General features: G+C 40.6%; 2 protein-coding genes across 7 annotated transcripts in view; one reads left to right on the top strand and one right to left on the bottom strand.

Moving 5' to 3' along the window:
- The window catches only part of TXNDC16 (thioredoxin domain containing 16), a 96421-nt gene extending 90954 nt beyond the window's left edge, over positions 1 to 5467 (bottom strand). For 4 of the 6 annotated variants that reach the window (XM_055536696.1, XM_055536700.1, XM_055536698.1 and 1 more), the window contains exon 1: positions 5285 to 5461. The gene's annotated coding sequence lies outside the window, so the exon portion shown is untranslated. Of the gene's footprint in view, positions 1 to 5284 lie in introns of all 6 variants that reach the window. The other 2 variants (XM_055536697.1, XM_055536699.1) reach the window with 2 other exon arrangements.
- Positions 5468 to 6116: 649 nt separating this feature from the next.
- GPR137C (G protein-coupled receptor 137C) overlaps positions 6117 to 23972 on the top strand; it is a 60982-nt gene continuing 43126 nt past the window's right edge. Inside the window, exon 1 of the mRNA XM_055536705.1 lies at positions 6117 to 6536. Coding sequence (XP_055392680.1) covers positions 6117 to 6536 — 420 coding nt within the window. The remainder of the gene's footprint in view (positions 6537 to 23972) is intronic.

Raw genomic sequence — 23972 nt, 5'->3', positions numbered from 1 at the left:
AAGAACTATGCTCCAGGGCATGTGCTAGAATATTAACTGTTTGTCACTGGTCTACAGGAGAAGGAAATGGCAACCCACTCCAGTACTCTTGCCTGGAAAATCCCATGGACAGAGGAGCCTTGATAGGCTGCAGTCCATGGGGTTGCGAAGAGTCAGACACGACTGAGCGACTTCACTTTCACTTTTCACTTTCATGCATTGGAGAAGGAAATGGCAACCCACTCCAGTGTTCTTGCCTGGAGAATCCCAGGGATGGTGAAGCCTGGTGGGCTGCCTATGGGGTTGCACAGAGTCGGACACGACTGAAGCAACTTAGCGGCGGCAGCAGCAGCACTGGTCTACAATGATGAGAAAACTGACTATAAATGTTTAGCAGCTTTTATAGCAATTTCACAAAGTAAATCTGTGGGCTAATCAAATGTTAACTAGTCATTTCATATGCTTTTTTATTTCATTTTTGTCATACTTTGAGCCCTAGCAACATCTGTCCAGCAAGGTTCCAAAACCACTACATTTCAGTGTCTGGTTTATGTCTTCCATTCTTATCCTCTTCAAATATTATTAGTAAGAACACGTATTGTAGTTATATGTCCTTACAACTACTCTATGAATTCAACAGTGTAAGGGAAACGGATAACTTATGAAGTCCAGAGATCATGGCTACTAAGTTATTACTCAGAAATCCCAGACTTTGAGCATGACATAGTGACTGAACGGGAGTTAGGGGTTATCTCCACAGGGAAGAGCCAAGGATGAAGTACATATAGGAAGAAGAACATAGTTGTGGTTTAGTCACTAAGTCGTGCTTGACTCTTTGGGACCCCATAGACTGTAGCCTGCCAGGCTCCTCTATCCATGGGACTTCCTAGGAAAGAAGACTGGAGTAGGTTGCCACTTCCTTCTCCAGGGAATCTTCCTGACCCAGGGATTGAACCCACGTCTCCTGCATTGGTAGGCGGATTCTTTCAAGTACATATAGGAAGGACAATATCTACTCACAAAAATGGTAGAGTGTCCAAATGTTTCTAGGTCTCTACACGTGTTAAAATTCCACTTCCCCACTTCCTTGAGTTACATATGGCCATGACTTGATTTGGCCAATGAAATGTGCAAAGTATCATATGTAACTTCCAAAAGCTTTTAAAAGTCAATGTGTATGTGTCATGATACACTTTATCTCTGCCACGATGATTGAAAACAAACTGTTAAACCAAGTCTCAGGAAGAGGGCAACATGGGACAAGGCTCCCCGCCTACTAGTGTTAACATAAAATAAACATCTTGCTTTAAACTTCTAAAGATTTAGGGTTGTTATTACACTATAACCCAACCTAGCCCTATTTGTTTTAGTGACAGCTAAGAAGAGAGTGACTTGAACATTAAAAACATATCCTAGATCTTAAAGGAATATATTTCAAAGAATTCACAAGAAGTTGACCCAATTTCAAGTTAGGAAGATTTTAAAAGGGAAGATGACTCTAAAATGCAACTTACTGTTACCACAACCAGTGCCAATATGAAAAGAAAATGAACTCATGTGCAAATATTTGCCAATACTACACACAGACACCTCCCCACTAAGTGCAGACTCTTAGCCTTTGGATCTGGAAAGAGCCCTCAGTTCAATACGATGCTCCTGGATGAATAATCAGAGTTAGTATGTAAGATGTAACTTCTGCCTCATCCCTAAACTCTAAACAAGTATGCATGCACAGGTCATTTAAAAGTTGGGAAAAAGTATGTGACATTTAACCAAGGACAAATACAAGAGGCTGACAAACACTGTAAGAAAGGATGCATGAAGGTTTAGTACAAAAAGGGCTAAAGCTTGTAAATAAAATGTTAATGGCAACAAAAGTTTGTTTTGCTCAGCACCAGAATTCTGAGAAAGGAGGAGGAAGTACCTCAGGAGAAAAACACTGATCCTCCTGTTAGTGAGAGGTGTAGACAAGGATTTGCCCTTCTGTGCAGATGGAGCAGCTGATGGCCCTTTTCAGTTGGAGCAATCTCATTGGGGAACTGGGTCCTATATATAACACTTGGCAAACAGTTCTTTTGCTTTCAAAGACCACTGTGCTAATCTCCTCTCCCAAAACAACAATATTCAACCATTGTGCATCAGGGACACATTTCAAATTTTAGGTTTTCCAGGCACAAGCTTTTCTAGAAGACCCTTGGTTAGTTTCTTCTGTAAAGGCCTAAATTTCCCTTATCATTAAACATAAAACTAACGGTTTCCCCTTTTGAGAAAGAGGAAATCAGCAACTCTAAACATTAAACAAAGATCTGCAGGCATCATTCTCTGGGAAAAGCCACACTTCATATTCTGCAACAAATGGGGCATATAATAATACTTGCAAAGTTCCTGTAAGAACATCCTGTCAAAAATTAGCTTACTTACAGTTTAACACTGCTATTGGAGAACAGAACCTGTTCACTGAACCAGCCTCCAATAAAATGCTGATTAGATCTCATAAATGATGAATCTCACAGTTTATCATTTATGACCCAAAGGAGGCAATAAAAGGAGTCAACACATCTCCACTTACAGAGTTTCCCTGAGGGAGTGAGGCAAATCTTCTATCTACACCTCCCCATATACATGGCCCCAAAAAGGAAGGAGAAAAAGGTAACTATCCCGATTTCCTATGACTCTGAAATAAAAAAAAAACCTCACAAGCAAAGATGTGAAACACATATGTGTGTGTGTGTGCTCAGTTGTGTCCAACTCTTTGAAACCCCATGGACTGTAGCCTGCCAGGCTTCTCTATCCAAGGAATTTTCCAGACAAGAATACTGGAGTGGGTTGCCATTCCCTTCTCCCGGGGATCTTCCTGACTCAGTGGTCAAACGTGTGTCTCCTGTTTCTATAGCACTGGCAGGTGGACTCTCTACCACTGAGCCCCCTGGGAAGCCCATGTGTGGTTTACTCTCACTTTGAGTAGAGAATTTGGGGAAAAGAGAAAAACCCCTTCATGGAGAAAATCTATTCATGACCTGATTCATTGATTATAAAACATACAAAAATAAAACATGCCAGAAAATAAGTGGGTTTCCTGATTTTGGCAAGTGCCTAAAAGCACATAACTCTGAATCCATGCTTAATTGATGTGCAACAGACTGGTTCCAAATAGGAAAAGGAGTACGTCAATATTGTCACCCTGCTTATTTAACTTATATGCAGAGTACATCATGAGAAACGCTGGGCTGGAAGAAACACAAGCTGGAATCAAGATTGCCGGGAGAAATATCAATAACCTCAGATATGCAGATGACACCACCCTTATGGCAGAAAGTGAAGAGGAACTAAAAAGCCTCTTGATGAAAGTGAAAGAGGAGAGTGAAGAAGTTGGCTTAAAGCTCAACATTCAGAAAACGAAGATCATGGCATCCGGTCCCATCACTTCATGGGAAATAGATGGGGAAACAGTGGAAACAGTATCAGACTTTATTTTTTGGGGCTCCAAAAGCACTGCAGATGGTGACTGCAGCCATGAAATTAAAAGACGCTTACTCCTTGGAAGGAAAGTTATGACCAATCTAGACAGCATATTCAAAAGCAGAGACATTACTTTGCCAACAAAGGTCCGTCTAGTCAGGGCTATGGTTTTTCCAGTGGTCATGTATGGATGTGAGAGTTGGACTGTGAAGAAAGCTGAGTGCCAAAGAATTGATGCTTTTGAACTGTGCTGTTGGAGAAGACTCCTGAGAGTCCCTTGGACTGCAAGGAGATCCAACCAGTCCATTCTAAAGGAGATCAGCCCTGGGATTTCTTTGGAAGGACTGATGCTAAAGCTGAAACTCCAGTACTTGGGCCACCTCATGCGAAGAGTTGACTCATTGGAAAAGACTCTGATGCTGGGAGGGATTGGGGGCAGGAGGAAAAGGGGACGACAGAGGATGAGATGGCTGGATGGCATCACCGACTCGATGGACGTGAGTTTGAGTGAACTCCAGGAGTTGGTGATGGACAGGGAGGCCTGGCGTGCTGCAATTCATGGGGTCGCAAAGAGTCGGACACGACTGAGCAACTGAACTGAACTGAAGCACATAACTGCAATCAGTTAGTTCACTGGGGCGAGGAACTCTCTGAACCCTTTCAAATCAGTGTACTGGCCTAACCACATTCTTTATGAATACATGAGGCAAATGCCTTAAGCTGCAAACAAACAAAGAAACCAAGATCCTTCTGTAGAGCACTGATGAAGTTCTCGCTCCAAGTTTGCCCTACTGTAGGCTGGCTGCACGGCACAACCTGCTCAGCTGAGTGTTTCATCTGAGGGATCTTCACAGAACAGTACCAGACCTCAACATCCATCAGTTTGTCGGCACACCCTATACAGAACCCAGAACACACCAACATGTGGTGCCTGGTTGAACTACTGTCCCACAATCTGGAGACTTGTACCTTCTCTGTGAATCTCTTAGCTAGGAAAGAAGGCAGCAACACGCTCCTTAGGATGGTGAGTTAGGAAAGGCCGAGTCTTAGCTACACAAATAAATGTAGCAGTGTCTTTCACAGGGATACTTAAAGAACAATGCGCCACCCATCCTAAGGGGAACACAAATGATTCTCTCATCATTTTGCACTACTTTGCTCATTTTGTTACCAAACTCCCCTCCCCACAAGTCAACAAATATGTCAGTCCACTGTATGTGGGAAGATCTATTTACTTCTCATTTATTTACAGCATTAAGTAACATAATATAGCATTTGTTTCCTTATGTCTGAGCCCTAGATACAGCGCAACTATCCACCCACACACAGGTCCGGTCTTTGAAGGAATACATCTGGAATTTAAAAAGCACAGACTATTCCCCTTTTCCTCTCCAGACATCCATCAAATACTTAAAATTCTGATTCTCTCGTTTTGCCTAACGCTCACAGCATCTTTCCAAATTCTAAGTTTTAAATGCCCACTTTCTCCTTACTCAGAGACGGCTTCCATACCCATCCCATTCTCTTTCCACTCTCTTTCCATATCCCATTCCACTCTCTTCTGGAACATGTCCTGAGGGAGGGAAAGGTCTCTTACTTAGACCTTCCGTTCAGCCTTCGCCTCATTCCTCCCCACAAAAGGCTCACTTTTTATAGGCGCTCACGCTAGGGAAAAAGAAGAAAACAAAACAGAAGCATCCAGGTGAGACCCTATTTAAGCCAAACTCCACAGCCGGGTGGTGCGGTCGTTGCTGCGGTAGACCCACCAGGTCCGAATGCCGGCAAGCATCCCTGCTTGCAGATACCATAGCCCTGGTCTCCAGGACCCGCGCTGCCACCTACGTACCCGAGACCTGAGGACAAGACTTGCCGGCTGGGATCTGGACTGCGGACCGACAGTTCCCTCAACGTGAAGGATGAGACCCAGAAGGCGGGGCCGTGCTTTGCCTGCCCAGTAACCGCGAACCGCTCCCCCTACCTGCGAGCTCACTCTCCTCCCGCCTCCGCAGCAGCAGCCTGCACCGCTCATCTGAGTCGGACGGCTGGGCAAAAAACAACCCACGAGGCTCCTCCCTGTCCTCGTGGGCCCTACGTGCGGCCTCTCCAGCCAATGCGAAGCGCAGGGGGCGGGCAAGAGCCACCCCGGTGACAGGCGACGTCTAGTCCGCCCGCCAGCGCGAGTAGGCCGTACAGTAGTTGGGCCAATCGGCAGCGTGGTTAGGGAATGAACGGGAGGGAGCAGGCGGGGAAAGCGAGCGGCCAATGAGATCGTGGGGTCTCTGAGCGACGGGTCCTGTGGCCTGTGGTCTTCCGAGCGCGGCGCCCAGGGGGCGTGCCCTCCTGGGCCAATCGGCTGGAGCCCAAGGTGCGGAGCGAGCGCCTCAAATGCTCGGGTTTCTCAGCTGATTGTCTCCAGCCGAGAGTTGTTTTTTGCATCTACCGAGGCGAGCCGGAGCAGGAGGAGCCGAGACCCCCGGGGGTGGGGGGCCGGGGAGAGGAGGCGGGGTCCAAGGAGCAGCGGCTGCTCTCCGCGGGGCTCTGGGTCCTGTCACGGCGCTTCCTGGGGTTGGAGGTTGGGGTGGGTGGGGGGTCAGAGGGACATCCTTCTCCCCCTCGACGGCGGCTCCGAGTCCGGCCCCTTCCTTCCCGCGCTCTTTCGCCCGCCCCCCAGCCCCCTCATGAGGGTGTCCGTGCCGGGTCCCGCGGCCGGCCGCGAGCCCTCGACGCCCGGCGGGGGCGGCGGAGACGCCGTCGCTGCCGCCTCAGGCGCCGCGGTGCCTGGCTCGGTGCAGTTGGCGCTGAGCATCCTGCACGCCCTGCTCTACGCCGCGCTCTTCGCCTTTGCCTACCTGCAGCTGTGGCGGCTGCTCCTGTACCGCGAGCGGCGGCTGAGTTACCAGAGCCTCTGTCTCTTCCTCTGTCTCCTGTGGGCAGCGCTCAGGACCACCCTCTTCTCAGCCGCCTTCTCGCTCAGCGGCTCCTTGCCCCTGCTCCGGCCGCCCGCTCACCTGCACTTCTTCCCCCACTGGCTGCTCTACTGCTTCCCCTCCTGTCTCCAGTTCTCCACGCTCTGTCTCCTCAACCTCTACCTGGCGGAGGTAAGGCGGGAGGACCGGCACGCGGGGCCGGGCGGGAGAGTGGGGCCGCCGCGTTTCACTCGGGCTGAGGATCGGTGGCGGGTTGGGGGGGTGGGGTGCGGACCGGGAGAAGCGGATCCGAGAGCAGCCCGGGGAAACTGAGGCACGCCTGGAGTGTGCGCCAGGTTTCTGGCCCTAAACTTAAGCAGCCGATTGACTCGACTACTGAGGGGCTTGAGGAGTCGGCGAGGGGAGGGCGGGTGGTGAGTGAACGTGTGTGTTCAGACAACTTGAAACAGCAGGACCAGCCTTTGTTTGGCGTCCTGGCCCTTGTACGCGAAGGTGTCGGTGGCACCGACAAAGTGGCATCGCAAGAAGTAGCAGCCGGGGTAGCTCTGCCGAAGCTGGACTCTGTTGAGAGAGGTTGGATGCTGAGGTAGCAGCAGCTCTGCTGAAGCTGGACTGCTGCCAGCCATTACGTCACCAGGCAGAGCTGTTCCTCTGCTATTGTTACTGCGTTTCTTTTATTAGAAGCTTATATTCCCTCCTGCATCTCCTTACCCGGCGCTCGATAAGCCTCACACAGATTCCGTTCGATAGTTCCCCGGCGGGGTTAATAATCAGTAACCAATCCCGAGGGTCAGTATAAAGACCTCCGTAAAGCCCCGAGTGTGTTTGCCCCAGTGGCTTCATGCCTCGACTATTTATTCTACCTCCTAAAGCCTAGTCTTTTTTATTTTTTCCAGCTAATTAAGAGAAAATACTAGTTTAACCTGCGCCTATTGCAGAAACAAACCACCAAACTGTTTTTGCAATAACTTGCTTAATAGCTGGCACCTAATCACACCCCCTTTCTCTTTTATGAGGAATTGCTGGTTGGTTTGTATTGTTCTGCAGCGCTTAGGTATTTGACCCATTTCAAACAGGTTTGAGAGTGTAAGTTTATCAATCATGTGTGCCAGCTAGTGGTATTTAAGCCACGGAATTTTGAAAATTACCACACACACACACACAAAAACCCCCACTCCCCTCCCCCCCCCCGCAAAAAAAAAAAAAAGCTTAAGGAGGGGAGGAAACAAGGTGACATCATATGCTTAATACTGACTAATATAGAACAATATTGGTCTATGCAGCTAATCCTCTCAAAGGCTTTTGGAGGTGATGAGAATTAACATGGTTCTGAGCAAAAGTAAAAATCATTTGAGGCAGATTGTGTGTTTGTATTTCCTGCATAAACCAACTCTTCTCCAGTAATAGCTATGAAGTTGAATGCATAATTTTAAAAGCACAATCATAAATTCAGCTTTTTGCCACACTAAAAACAACAGTTAAGAATATGTAACAGAATTCCCAATCATTTGGAAGTCCAAACAATACAGTGACAAAAACCCAAACAGTAAGCAGAAATAAAAAGTATGGGTTTATAAATCAAATAAACATGCCATAGTCACATCATTTATTTGCAGATGTTCTGATCTTCTGGTTGTTGCTTAAACTGTTACAGTACTTCAGTCCTTTATAGTTAAGCTGATACACTGTATTCTTCCTGGCAATTTCTGATACACTACCAGCACATCTCATCACTAAAACTTTGCTCTAGCTTCAGATATAGTTTGCCTAAGCATGATTAGCAGTCCTTAAGCCATGCATATCAGATAATTTGTTTTTTCCTTATACCACTGAGGATGAGATGGCTGGATGGCATCACTGACTTGATGGACATGAGTCTCAGTGAACTCCGGGAGTTGGTGATGGACAGGGAGGCCTGGCGTACTGCGATTCATGGGGTCGCAAAGAGTCAGACACGACTGAGCGACTGATCTGATCTGATACCATTTTGACCAACAAAGTCATATTAATGAGGCATTGTAAAACAGTTGGGCATTTCATAAGTAGCTAAACACCTTTTTTACTTTTTCTTGAAGTATAACATATATCATAAAGTACATAAAGCTTACGTACACAGGTACGTGAAATTTTACATATGCACACACTCAATGTTACCACCACCCAGAATAAGATATGCATCATTTTCAGTCCCCTGGAGGTCCCCTTGTGCCTTTTCCCAGTCATACCTCTCACCCTAAGGTAAACACAAATTGACTAAACATTATCACTATAGGGAAAAAGCATCTATATTTAAGCTTGAAATTCTGAAAGTATACTTCTACAGTGTAAACTACACAATATCCAGACTGGATTTTCAGACTTTTGATTGCTGTTATTCCAAGCTAGTGAGGAAGATATTTAAATGTCTTAAAGTCTTCCTATTAAATGGATATCTTGTTTGTGTCATGTACTTTTTAAAACACAGTAAGGTTCTATTATCCTAGAAAACATAATTTGGAAAGAAGCTGGGCTAAAGATTTTTTTTCCTTTTGGAGTGTCTCCTAGAAAGAGTGTAAATTATTTGTCTATCCTAGTCTTTTTATAAAACGAACGATTTTAAGACACATAACTATATTTAAAAGAACATCTTTTTACCTGTTTAAAAAGAGACGTTTTTAACCAGAAATCATTTCTATATTCAATAGAAAAAATACAAAGGAATCTGTGTTTAAAACAGTTCAGTTCAGTCACTCAGTTGTGTCTGACTCTTTGAGACCCCATGGACTGCAGCACACCAGGCTTCCCTGTCCATCACCAACTCCCAGAGCTTGCTCAAACTCATGTCCATCGAGTCAGTGATGCCATCCAACCATTTCATCCTCTGTCATCCCCTTCTCCTCTTCTCCAATCTTTCCCAGCATCAGGGTCTTTTCCACTGTGTCAGCTCTTCACATCAGGTGGCCAAAGTATTGGAACTTCAGCTTGAGTCCTTCCAGTGAATATTCAGGACTGCCTTCCTTTAGGATTGACTGGTTTGATCTCCTTGCAGTCCAAGGGACTCTCAAGAGTCTTCTCCAACACCACAGTTCAAAAGCATCAATTCTTTGGCACTCAGCTTTCTTTATAGTATAGCTCTCACATCCATACATGACTACTGGAAAAACCATAGCTTTGACTAGACAACGTTTGTCGGTAAAGTAATGTCTCTGCTTTTTAATATGCTGTCTAGGTTTGTCATAGCTTTTCTTCCAAGGAGCAAGTGTCTTTGAATTTCATGGCTGCAGTCACCATCTGCAGTGATTTTGGAGCTCCCCAAAATAAAATCTCTCACTGTTTCCATTGTTTCCCCATCTATTTGTCATGAAGTGATGGGACCAGATGCCATGATCTTCGTTTTTTGAATGTTGAGTTTTAAGCCCACTTTTTCACTCTCCTCTTTCACTTTCATCAAGAGGCTCTTTAGTTCTTCTTTGCTTTCTGCCATAAGGGTGGTGTCATCTGCATATCTGAGGTTATTGATATTTCTCCCTGCAATCTGGATTCCAGCTTGTGCTTCTCCAGCCCAGCATTTCGCATAATGTACTCTACATATAAGTTCAATAAGCAAGGTGACAGTATACCACACTGGAGTATTCCTTTCCCAATTTGGAATCAGTCCGTTGTTCCATGTCCAGTTTTTTTTTTTTTTTTTTTACATACAAGCAATTTACATGTCCAGTTTTTGAATTCAAATTTTTATATCAATTCCAAGTAATTGGAAGAACTATTGATCACTCTGAACGAATAAGGCTTTCCCAATGAGTTCTTTGTATTACAGCAGAGTGGTAGGGAAAATCTACATGGTGACAAATATAAAACTTAACATTTGACTTTTTTTTTTAACCAAAAGACCCTTATATCTTTTTTATATCTGTTTTAAATAGTTGTGCTTCTTGATTACCCAGGCTGTCTATTAGATGCCAGTTTCATTTTACTTTTGACTTCTGTTAAGTATTTGTTGTATCCACTTCTCACTAATTAAAAACATATAGTAGTAGTTTAAAATTAAATTCTAACTTAAAGACTTAGTTACAAAGAACCATAGAGCAGTATAAAAATAAGGTTTGTAAAACAACCATTACTACTTCGAATACATTGTGGTAATTATTCTAAAAATAAGTTTTCAAAAAGTTAAGACTGCCTAAACCACTCTTTCTTTTCTTTACCATACTTGAATGGAATTCAGGTAGGGGGAGGTAGCCCTTTCTGAAATAATTAGATTTACATACTTACCTCCTGGAACAAATAGTTGGAAAAAAATAATAAACCTATGCACTAAGTTTAAAGCACCTATTGAACTTTTTCCAGCATGATTAATAGAATATGTACTTTACCAAAGAAAAGTTCACACTCCTGTGCTTTTACCAGAGAAGGGTTCAGTCTTTAAAACAAATTATTCTATTAAACATGCTACCTACCATTGGAACAAGTAAAAGGACTTAAAATGAGAGTTGATAGTATCTTTGCAGTGTTGTTGATGCATGCCAGAATCAATGAGTTCACCTCCATGACCCATATTGACATTTTTTCTTGCAGTTTTGTAACATGAGTGCCAGTTGCTTAATCACAATAAAATGCAGTTACTAAATCACAATGCCAGTACAGTTAGGAAAATTAAATTCAGAATCTTAACTCTTACATACATGGCTGCTGTCATTGTCCCTGACATTCGATATATTCTTCCAAATATTGATGGAATGTCAGAGAACATGATGGAGTTCAACTTAACAGGTACTTTCATTTTGTTATAATGGTCTATGATTTCTCACGAAAGTACTTTTATCACCTAAAATAGAAACTCCCTAAGGATTAGAAGTTACTTTATCATATTTTAAACTCATAGAACAATAGTGAATATATTTTTGGATGACAATCTTGAAAAGACCAAAATCTTGAAAATATTTAACCATCTAAAATTTGAGAGTTAATTTTGATGAATATATGAGGTAAATTATTTGTGTACTTTCTGAGATCTTTTTGTGCCTAAAACATTGCCTATGATATGAATGCTAAGATTCTCTTAGATTTTCTTGGTTCAATTAGTTACTTTTGATTACTACAGGTAAAATCTTACTGATGAAGTTGCTTTAATATATTAGAATTTTACTTAGCAAAACTATTTTTATAGCATGGCAAATGGCCCATAATAATTAGGGCTTTGCTAATTTGGTTTCAACAAATTCTATTAAACAGAAAAGCCTGCAAAACAAATGAAGTCTCACCTCATGAGTCAGTTACTATCTACTGGAAACTATACTTTTCTCAGTGTTAGATTTTTATCCATGACTGTGATTATAAACTGTTTTTATCCAAATCTACTAAACTGTTCTATCCATTAACTTGATTCTATCCTTCTTGAGATCATCTGTAAAGCAAGAGTTTGAGATACATTTCTATGGCAAAAACATGATTACAATGTCTTACATTCTATGTGATTTAGTATTTTCAAAGCAATTCACATCTTCACAATCCCTATGAAATAGGTAGGTATAAACAGTGTGATTTGTCCAAGGTTTTATGTCTAATATGTATCAGAAATGAGGCTACTGTATAGCCCACAATCTATAAAGTCTTGTCAAGTGGTCTCCTGCCTATGAACTTTTCTGAATACCATTTGTACTGCTTATTATTTAGTGTTCACTGTTTATCTTGTTTTCCCATTTCCCACCATTTCAAACCTTTTCCACTCTTCAGCAAACTTTTTTCCTCCTTCTTACTCAGCTTATGACCCTCACCTCCTAGTTTATAGAAATAGAAACCAGGCCCATCTGGCTGAACAAAGACTCAGAGAAATGTCTTAAAATGCTGCAGAGAGCATTTAATCCCTTTCAGTGAATGATTTTGTTTGCAAGTGAGGAAGTTCTTCAGAGACAAGAAGCCACAAAGAAAGAAGTGAATATGAAATTGTAAAGTACCACACAGATGTTTGTCTTGGGTTTTGGGGGTGGTTGCTTGCTGCTTCCTGCTAACCTAAATCCTGAATTTCAATGTCTTGGGGTGACAACACATTGGTATGAAGAGGTGACATTGGAGGCAATACCTTGTGGTGAGGTCTAATCAGAGCACTCATCTCCTCCAGTTTAATGCCAGAATTCTTGAAATACACATCTTAAGTAAATGAATTAGGGAGAAAGAAAGGTTCTCAGAGGTTGGTGGTGGAATTTGTGCTTGTCTCTGCCATGGCTCTGGGTGAAGGAGATACAAATTGAGGAAAAATGTCTTCCCTGAAAATGCATAGCAAGCTTATTCTCACACAGGTTTGAAGCCTAAAATCACACTTCTTTGATTTTAGAGGAGGAAAAAGCTCAACTGGAAAAATGTAGTTTAATGTTACCGTGACTTGGTGATAACCTCAAGCACCTGGAGAGAGCAAATCCAAATAATCTGTTGAGAAGTATACTATAAACCCAGAATTCTGACAAAATTCAAAGGAACATGAGCTCAAAATGAAAAATCACTCTGAGGACTCTTCCTTTCAAAGATTGAAGATGTCAGAATTATCAAACAGATAGTATAAAATGTCTATTTATTTGATTTAATAAAGTAACACTATTGATACATGATAAATAATGTAAATTAACTAGGCACATTTGGGAAATCATTTTTTAATGAAAAAACAATTTAAAATTACAAACTGAAATGAACTGAACAAATGAGCTAAAAAGAAATCATTAAACTGAAAGATATGAGGAAGAAATCACCCAAAATATATCTCAGAGAAGTGAAAGATGGAAAATAAGAACAGAGATTAAAGAATTAATATATAATGAACAGGTACAATGTATTGGAATTTTAGAGAAATTACTTTAAAAAATAATGACTTAAAATTTGCCCAAATTTATGAAAGATGCTAAATTTTAAATTCAGAGAGCCAAAAAAATCCTAAGACAGATTAAAGGAAAATGAACAAAGAGTAATATCTCAAAATACCAAAGACAAACTGTGTTTAAGACAGCTCGGTACAGATATTACAAAAAAAGGAATGAAAATTAGTTTATTTTGGTGTTTCATTAACAACTAAGGAATCCAGAAGATGGTGAAACATCTTAAAATTGCTGAGAGAAAATAACCGGCAACCTAAAATTCTGCTCACAGTAACACTGTCAACAACAGGAAAAAATAGAAGCCATGTTGGGGTGACATCAGCAAGATAGTGATGGACCCTCCAGCTCCCTACAAACATACCAATTCAGCAACAATTCACAAATTCCCTGTGTGAGAAATCCAGAAACTAATCGAAAGTCTCCTGTGTAGCAGGTGAACACAAAATAAAAATCATCAAAACCAGTAAGGAGGTTTGGGACAGACTCACATTAGAGTCCCTGACCCCAGCACAGTGCCATACAATTGGGATGAGACCTCCTAGCTCTGAGCTTCTCCCAAAGGAAGGAGTTAGTTCATGTGTCCAGCACCCCAGTGTTTTGTAGGGTGCTCTCCAGAGATGAGACCTTCTAACTTACCAGTCTTGGAAGTCTGAGGTGTCCAATACAGTTTAACTGCCTGGAGGAGAATGGGGACAGCACCTTCAGCTGGCAAACAGCGTAGCTCCCCTACTTCTCAGCAGAGAGTGAAGAAACCTGGGCTACAACTTCCTGCTACTCCCTGAGGAGGGAAAGAGTTGGTCGAGGCCCCCAGAGTCTCTGAAAAAGTTGGTTGATGACAGTATTCTGCTGTTCATGGCCAGTCCGTGAAGATTGGGGGAGACACCTATTTTGTAAAATGCACAGACACTAATGTAGAGAGTTGAGGCTGAGGAAAATGAATCAAAGATGTTTCAAACAAAATAAATATCCAGAAACCCCAATGAAACAGAGCTATATAATTTGCCTGACAGAAAATTCAAAATGACTGTCATAAAGATGCTAACCACAGGCAACAGACCAAAGCATGAACAATCTCCACAAAGCAGAATTTCAAAAGAGATAGAAAATATTAAGGCAATTTCTGATCATCCAGTTATAGGACTTCACACTTCCACTGCAAGGGGCACAAGTTCAGTCACTGGTCAGGGAACTATAATTCCACAATCCACGCAGTGTGAACAAAAATGTATATATATGTATATATTAAAAAGTACAAAATATAAATCATGGAGCTGAAGAACATGAAAACTAAAGTGAAAAATTCAGTGGTTCGTCAACAGACTGGATAATAAAACAAGAGAAAGGATCAATGAATCTGAAGACAAATCATTGGAAATAATTCAGTCAGAAAAAGAAAAAGGAATAAACAAAGCTAAAGGGACTTACTGGTACAGCATTAAACCAATATACACATTGAATCCCAGACAGAAAAGAAAATACTAGAAAGGTTATTCAGTAGTAATGATGACTGAAAACTTCCCAAAAGTGGAGGAGAAAATAGACATCCAGATTCAAGAAGTCAACAGAATATAAAGAAATGCACACACTCCAAGACATGTTATAATCAAATTATCAGAAGTCAAAGACCTTTGAATTTTGAAAGCAGAGAAGGAAAAAACTTGTCACATACAAGGGAACCCCTATAAGGCTATGAGAGATTTTTCAGCAGAAATTTCACAGGTCAGAAAACGAGCAGGATAATCTAATTAAAGGGATAAAGGGGGGTGGCGGGCAGGGGACTGCCAAGCAAGAATAACATACTCGGCAAAATTATCCTTCAAAAAAATGGAGAATAATTTTCCCAGATAAGCAAAAGCTAGAAGAGTTCACTACTAGACTTGTCTTATAGGAAATGCTAAAGCAAACTCTTCAGGTTGAAAATGATGCTAAAAAGTAACACAATAGCATAAGTATGAAACTCATTGATAAAGACAAATATACAGACAGGTACAGAAATTGTATTACTATAATGGTGGTGGGTAAATAATTTAATTCTGGTATAAAAGGTAAGAAAAATATAAAAATAAAGACTATTAAAGATATTAAAAGATACACAAGATAAACAGATATAAATGATGACACTAAAAGGTTGGAGTATGGGCAGAAGTTTAAGTATAGAGTTTGTATGCAATTGAATTTAAGTTATCAGCTTTAAAATGACTGATATGTAGGATATTTTTGTAAGCCTTAAGGTAAACACTCACACATATGCTATAGAAGTTACACAAAATTAAAAGCGAAAAGAAAACAACATGTATTAATACCAAAAATGAACAAAACAGGAAGATAGCAAGGGAGAAATAACAGACCAAAGAGGTATAAGGCTAATAGGAAAACATCAACAAAATGGCAATATAAATAATTTCTTTTTAATAGTACTTTAAACGTAAATTGATTAAACTCTGAAGTCAAAGGACATATGAGTTGCTGAATGAACTAAGAAAATGAAAGACCCAACAATATGCTATATGTAAGAAATTCACTTTCAACTTAAGGACACACACAGAGTGAAAATGAAAGGATGGAAAAAGAAACTATAAAAATAATAACCAAAGAATGTAGGTGTTACTTTAGTTAGACAAAATAGGCTTCAAGTCAAAAACTGAAGAAGGACATTATATTATGCTAAAAGGGTGAATCCACCAGGAACATGTAACAATTATGAATGAGTATGCATCCAACACCAGAGAACCTAAACATATAAAACAAATATTGATAAAAGTGAAAGGAGAAATAAGACACTAATATCATAACTGTAAGAAACTTCAATGCTCTACATTCTATAATGGATAAAGCATCCAGACAGAAAATCAATAAAGCAAGCAAGCATTTGAACCATCAGTTCAGTTCAGTTCAGTCGCTCAGTTGTGTCCGACTCTTTGTGACCCCATGAATTGCAGCACGCCAGGCCTCCCTGTCCATCACCAACTCCCGGAGTTCACTCAGACTCACATCCATCGAGTCAGTGATGCCATCCAGCCATCTCATTCTCTGTCGTCCCCTTCTCCTCCTGCCCCCAATCCCTCCCAGCATCAGAGTCTTTTCCAATGAGTCAACTCTTCGCATGAGGTGGCCCAAGTACTGGAGTTTCAGCTTCAGCATCATTCCCTCCAAAGAAATCCCAGGGCTGATCTCCTTCAGAATGGACTGGTTGGATCTCCTTGCAGTCCGAAGGGACTCTCAAGAGTCTTCTCCAACACCATAGTTCAAAAGCATCAATTCTTTGGTGCTCAGTTTTCTTCACAGTCCAACTCTCACATCCACACATGACCACTGGAAAAACCATAGCCTTGACTAGACGGACCTTTGTTGGCAAAGTAATGTCTCTGCTTTTGAATATGCTATCTAGGTTGGTCATAACTTTCCTTCCAAGGAGTAAGCGTCTTTTAATTTCATGGCTGCAGTCACCATCTGCAGTAGTTTTGGAGCCCCAAAAAATAAAGTCTGACACTGTTTCCACTGTTTCCTCATCTATTTCCCATGAAGTGATGGGACCAGATGCCATGATCTTCATTTTCTGGTTTTAAGCCAACTTTTTCACTCTCCTCTTTCACCTTCATCAAGAGGCTTTTTAGTTCCTCTTCACTTTCTGCCATAAGGGTGGTGTCATCTGCATATCTGAGGTTATTGGTATTTCTCCCAGCAGTCTTGATTCCAGCTTGTGCTTCTTCCAGCCCAGCATTTCTCATGATGTACTCTGCATATAAGTTAAATAAGCAGGGTGACAATATACAGCCTTGACATACTCCTTTTCCTATTTGGAACCAGTCTGTTGTTCCATGTCCAGTTCTAACTGTTGCTTCCTGACCTGCATACAAATTTCTCAAGAGACAGGTCAGGTGGTCTGGTATTCCCATCTCTTTCAAAATTTTCCACAGTTTCTTGTGATCCACACAGTCAAAGGCTTTGGCATAGTCAATAAAGCAGAAGTAGATGTTTTTCTGGAACTCTTGCTTTTTCGATGATCCAGCGGATGTTGGCAATTTGGTCTCTGGTTCCTCTGCCTTTTCTAAAGCCAGCTTGAACATCTGAAAGTTCACGGTTCACGTATTGCTGAAGCCTGGCTTGGAGAATTTTGAGCATGACTTTACTAGCGTGTGAGATGAGGGCAATTTTGCGGTAGTTTGAGCATTCTTTGGCATTGCCTTTCTTTGGGATTGGAATGAAAACTGACCTTTTCCAGTCCTGTGGCCACTGCTGAGTTTTCCAAATTGCTCACATATTGAGTGCAGCACTTTCACAGCATTATCTTTCAGGATTTGAAATAGCTCCACTGGAATTCCATCACCTCCACTAGCTTTGTTCGTAGTGATGCTTTCTAAGGCCCACTTGACTTCACATTCCAGGATGTCTGGCTCTAGGTCAGTGATCACACCATCGTGATCATTTGGGTCATGAAGATCTTTTTTGTACAGTTGTTCTGGGTATTCCTGCCGCCACTTCTTAATATCTTCGGCTTCTGTTAGGTCCTTAATATACTATGGACCAAATGGCACTAACAGACATATATAGAACATTTTGCACAACAGCAACAAAATATATTATTCTCAAGTCTTAGCATATTTAAGAAGATTAAAATCATGCATAGTATCTTTTCTGACCACACTGGAATGAAACTAGAACTCAGTAGCAGAAGTAAAACTAGAAAATTTACAACTATTTGGAAATTCATATACTCTTGAACAACCACTGGGTCAGAGAAGAAATCAAAAAGGAAATTAGAAAATTTTATGACAAAAGAAAACACAGCAAAAAAGCAGTATTAAGAGAGATTTCTAAACCAATAAGCGTCTGTATTTAAAAAGAAGAAAAATCTCAGATGAACAGCCTAACTTCATATATCTAAGAGCTGGGGAAAAAAAGAACCAACTAGCCCAAAATTAGCAGATGGAAGGAGATAAGAAAGGCTAGAGCAGAAATAAAATAGAATATAAAAATAATAGAAAAATTGATGAAACTAAGTTTTTTGAAAAGCTAAACAATTGACAGATTCTTAGCTAGACAAATAATAAGGAAAACAAGTAAAAGTAGAATGAAAGATGAGACATTACAACTGATGCCACAGAAATAAACAGGATCATAAGAGACTACTACAATCATTTATGTACCAAAACTTGAGTAACCCAGAATAAATGGATAAACTCCCAGAGACACACCAAGACTGAATCATGAAGAAAGTATGAACAGACCTATAACTAACATGGAGAGTGAATCAATAATCAAAAACTTCCCAATAAAGAAAACTCCAGACATGTGGCTTCATTGGACCATTCAACCAAATATTTAAAGAATTAATGTCAGTTCTCAAATATTTCCAAAAAATTGAAGAGGAGAGAATACTTCCTAACAAGTTCAGTGAGACAGTCATCACCTTGGTACTAAAGTCAAAGATACCACCTGAAAAGAAAACTACAGGTCAGTATTCCTAATGAACATAGATTCAAAAGTCCTCAACAGAATATTAGCAAACTGAATCCAGCAGCACATTAAAAATATCCAACAGCACACCATGACCAAGTGGGAATGACCCCTGAGATGTAAGGATGGTTCAATATAGGAAAATCAACCAATGTGATACACCATATTAACAGAATAAAAGATTGCACATGTTTTCAATAGATCGCAGAAAAGGTATTTGACAAAATTTAACCTCAGGTACGCAGATGACACCACCCTTATGGCAGAAAGCAAAGAGGAACTAAAGAGCCTCTTGATGAAAGTGAGAGAGGAGAGTGAAAAAGTGGGCTTAAAACTCAACATTCAGAAAACTAAGATCATGGCATCCGGTCCCATCACTTCATGGCAAATAGATGAGGAAACGAAACCATGAGAGACTTTATTTTGGGGAGCTCCAAAATCACTGCAGATGGTGACTGCAGTCATGAAATTAAAAGATGCTTGCTCCCTGGAAGAAAAGCTATGACCAACCTAGATAGCATATTAAAAAGCAGAGACATTACTTTGCCAACAAAGGTCCATCCAGTCAAAGCTATGGTTTTTCCAATAGTCATGTGTGGATGTGAGAGCTGGACTATAAAGAAAGCTGAGTGTTGAAGAATTGATGCTTTCGAACTGGAGTGTTGGAGAAAACTCTTGAGAATCCCTCGGACTTCAAGGAGATCAAACTAGTCCATCCTAAAGGAAATTGGTCCTGAATATTCATTGGAAGGACTGAGGCTGAAGCTGAAACTCCTATACTCTGGCCACCTGTTGTGAAGAACTGACTCACTGGAAAAGACCCTGATGCTGGGAAAGATTGAAGGTGGGAGAAGACGGGGACGACAGAGGATGAGATGGTTGGATGGCATCACCAACTTGATGGACATGAGTTTGAGCAAGCCTGGGGAGTTGGTGATGGGCAGGGAAGCCTGCATTACTGCAGTCCATGTGGTTGCAAAGGGTCGGACATGACTGAGCAACTGAAATGAACTGAACACCATTTTATGGTAAAAGATCAACAAACTAAGAATAGAAAAAAAATTACTTCAGTGTAACAAAGCTACATCATTTTATGTCTTGAGATATTTTCTAATTTCTCTCTTTCTTTCTAATTTTCCTTAACAATAAGAAAATCCAAAGTATATGGGCAAAATATTTTGAAAGACACTTGATAAAAGAATACATATGCATGGCCAAAATAACACATGAAAAGACGCTCAAGATTACTCATCAGGAAAATGAAAATTTCAACAATGAGATACCATTAAATATTGACTGGAAAGGCAAATTTAAAAGATTATACCAAGTATTGGCAAAGATGTGGATTAATAAGAAAGTATACCCTGATGTTAGGAATGTAAAATTTTATAACCACTTTGAAAAACAGTTGGACAGTTTTTAAAAAGTGAAACACATCATAAAACAAGGAAAGCATATGTCTCTGCAAAAACTTGAGTGTGAATGTTTGAAGTAGATTTACTCACAATGGCCAAAACTGAAATTGACCCATACAGCCATAAAATGCAAAGGGATAAAAAAAAATGATATAAAGTATACAAAGGCATATACTTGGCAGTAAGATAGGAACATGCTAGTGATAAGCACAACAAGGATGAATCTAAAATTAAGTAGGTCAGATGAAAAAAATAAGCTCAGCTCATACTATATCACTACATTTATTTTAAATTTTAGAAAACCCAGACACAAAAAGTAGATCACCAATTGCTTAGGACCTGAGCCAGAAGAGAAGGATATACAACAAAGAAGCAGGATGAAATTTAGAGGGTGTGGAAATACTCTGTTTTTGACAGAAATAGTGGTTTCTTAGGTTGTTAAAGTATGACAAAATTCATCAAATTGTACAGCTGCATACATATATTATACCTCAATGAAATGGATCCTTCCTGAAAAAGGTGCAAAGTTTTGTTTGAAATTTAATGAGAGTAAGACCTAAAGTGTCCAACAAAGGTCCTTATTGTCAAAGCTATGGTTTTTCCAGTAGTCATATATGGAGGTGAGAGTTGGACCATAAGAAAGGCTGAGTGCCGAAGAATTGATGATTTTGAATTAAAGTGCTGGAGAAGACTCTTGAGAGTCCCTTGGACATCAAGGACATCAAACCAGTCAATCCTAAAGGAAATCAAATCCTGAGTATTCGTTGGAAGGACTGATGCTGAAGCTGAAGCTCCAATACTTTGTCCACCTGATGTGAAGAGCTGACTAATTGGGAAAGACCTTGATGCTGGGAAAGGTTGAGGGCAGGAGGAGAAGGGGATGGCAGAGAATGAGATGGTTAGATAGCATCACCGACCCAATGTACATGAATGTGAGCAAACTCCAGGAGATAGTGAAGTACAGGGAAGCCTGAAATGCAATCCTTGGGTAGCAAAGAGTCAGACATGACTTAGCGACTGAACAACAACATTAGTTAAAATGAACTCTGAATAATTTACACCTTAACTTATGGGAAGTTGATTTTGTTCTAAGTCTGAACAAGTATAAAGAAAGTACCATACATCCCATGATACACCATCAATGTCTGCCTTGCCCTACTATACTGTCCATTGCTTTAGGTTAGTCACTATTGTATATTGGTTTTGAAGAAGTTTTGCATGCTCTTCAGCACCTAGCACTGTTACATATGTAGATCAGTGCTTAATGATTTGGATGGTAGAGCAAATTCATGGTAAGGTAAAGGAATTTAAAAGAAATTCTTTTCATCTGCACAGATACAATCAGAATCTCTAGCTTTAGCAAGTTGAACTTTGCATCTAATTTGTTTTAAATAAAGACAAACTTTTATGAATTAAGTATCCTTGTTATCTTTTTGTTATAACTTTAAGGGATCTGTTTAAAGTAGTATAATTTCATCAATTCTGAAAGTCTGAGTTCTACTCCAAATTCTGTTTTACTTGGCTAATTGATATTTTCCAAATCACTAGTTTTCTGAGCCAGTTGTTTAATTTGTAAAGTGGTTAGTCTCACTGATATCTAAGACGTGTAGTCATTATCTGACAGTGATAAAGCATCTAGAATTTGAGGGTTTCTTAAAAAATAATCTCTTCTTACTGTGTGACCTAGTTCTGAAATCTAATACAGTCTCTGTATTAGATTAAAATACAGTGTCTGTATTAGATTAAAATACAGTGTCTGTATTAGATTAGATTTAACTTAAAATTCACAGTGTCTGTGAATTTTAAGTTACACATATCATGTTAAAATCAATCAAAGTTTAGTTTGTTTAGGACGTAAATATTTAAATATTTGGAATCATCTGCTTTATATGATAAGATATAACTGTATTTTGAATATGTATATTCTAACTTTTAACAAAAATTCAATTACAGCTGCCATTTTCCATTAGCATATTGATCACGTGCTACAATTTTTTTCAGCTTTAGTTTCTCAGTAGAAAAATGATTGTGGGGGGACAAATTGAGAGAGTAGCATTAAAACATATACATTACCATATGTCAACTTAGATAGCCAGTGGAAATTTGCTATATGATGCAGTGAGCTTAAATCTGGTGCTTTGAGACAACCTAGAGGGCTAGAAATTGGGAGGCAGGTTCAAGAGGGAGGGGACATTATACCTATGGCTGATTCATATTGATGTATGGCAGAAGCCAACACAATATTGTAAAGCAATTATCCTCCAATTAAAAATGAATTTTTCAAAAAAATGCTTAGGGCTTCCCAAGGGGCACAGTGGTAAAGAATCCACCTGCCAACTCAAGAGACGCAGGGGTGCAGATTCAAGTCCTGGGTAGAGAAGATCCCCTGAAATGGGAAATGGCAACCCACTCCAGTATTCTTGACGGGAAATGGACAGAGGAGCTTGGTGGGCCACAGTTCAGATCAGATCAGATCAGATCAGTCGCTCAGTCGTGTCCGACTCTTTGCGACCCCGTGAATCGCAGCACGCCAGGCCTCCCTGTCCATCACCAACTCCCGGAGTTCACTCAGACTCACGTCCATCGAGTCAGTGATGCCATCCAGCCATCCCATCCTCTGTCGTCCCCTTCTCCTGCCCCCAGTCCCTCCCAGCATCAGAGTCTTTTCCAATGAGTCAACTCTTCACATGAGGTGGCCAAAGTACTGGAGTTTCAGCTTCAGCATCATGCCTTCCAAAGAAATCCCAGGGCTGATCTCCTTCAGAATGGACTGGTTGGATCTCTTTGCAGTCCAAGGGACTCTCAAGAGTCTTCTCCAACACCACAGTTCAAAAGCATCAATTCTTTGGTTCTCAGCCTTCTTCACAGTCCAACTCTCACATCCATACATGACCACTGGAAAAACCATAGCCTTGACTAGACGAAACTTTGTTGGCAAAGTAATGTCTCTGCTTTTGAATATGCTATCTAAGGTTGGTCATAACTTTCCTTCCAAGGAGTAAGCGTCTTTTAATTTCATGGCTGCAGTCACCATCTGTAGTGATTTTGGAGCCCAGAAAAATAAAGTCTGACACTGTTTCCACTGTTTCCCCATCTATTTCCCATGAAGTGATGGGACCAGATGCCATGATCTTCGTTTTCTGAATGTTGAGCTTTAAGCCAACTTTTTCACTCTCCACTTTCACTTTCATCGAGAGGCTTTTTTGTTCCTCTTCACTTTCTGCCATAAGGGTGGTGTCATCTGCATATCTGAGGTTATTGATATTTCTCCCAGCAATCTTGATTCCAGCTTGTGTTTCTTCCAGCCCAGCGTTTCTCATGATGTACTCTGCATATAAGTTAAATAAACAGGGTGACAATATACAGCCTTGACGAACTCCTTTTCCTATTTGGAACCAGTCTGTTGTTCCATGTCCCGTTCTAACTGTTGCTTCCTGACCTGCATACCAATTTCTCAAGAGGCAGATCAGGTGGTCTGGTATTCCCATCTCTTGAAGAATTTTCCACAGTTTATTGTGATCCATACAGTCAAAGGCTTTGGCATAGTCAATAAAGCCCCACAGTTCATGGGGTCACAAATAGTCGAACACAGTTGAGCACACACACACACACACACATAAAAATACGTAAGTAGTATTTTCTTAAACTTTTGTGTTCTTTCCACAGCTATTGTTTAGAACTTTGCCCAGTTGCTTATCAAGCCACCTGGGCTGGTTGGAGGTGATACTGTCTACTCTAGAACTTTTCTGTCATACCATGGAGTTAGCAGGTTTTAAGCTAATGTGAATTATCACCATCACTGATGACGGTCAAACTGTTACTGTCCTTAAGATATCTAAATGGAAAGAAAATAATCAGTGTTTTTTCTGCTTCTTTCTCCCCTGAGATATTCT

This window comes from Bubalus kerabau, chromosome 10, assembly GCF_029407905.1.
Source record: "Bubalus kerabau isolate K-KA32 ecotype Philippines breed swamp buffalo chromosome 10, PCC_UOA_SB_1v2, whole genome shotgun sequence".
NCBI lineage: Eukaryota > Metazoa > Chordata > Mammalia > Artiodactyla > Bovidae > Bubalus > Bubalus kerabau.
Note: the sequence above shows the minus strand (reverse complement) of the source record. Positions and strands in the feature narration are given on the sequence as shown.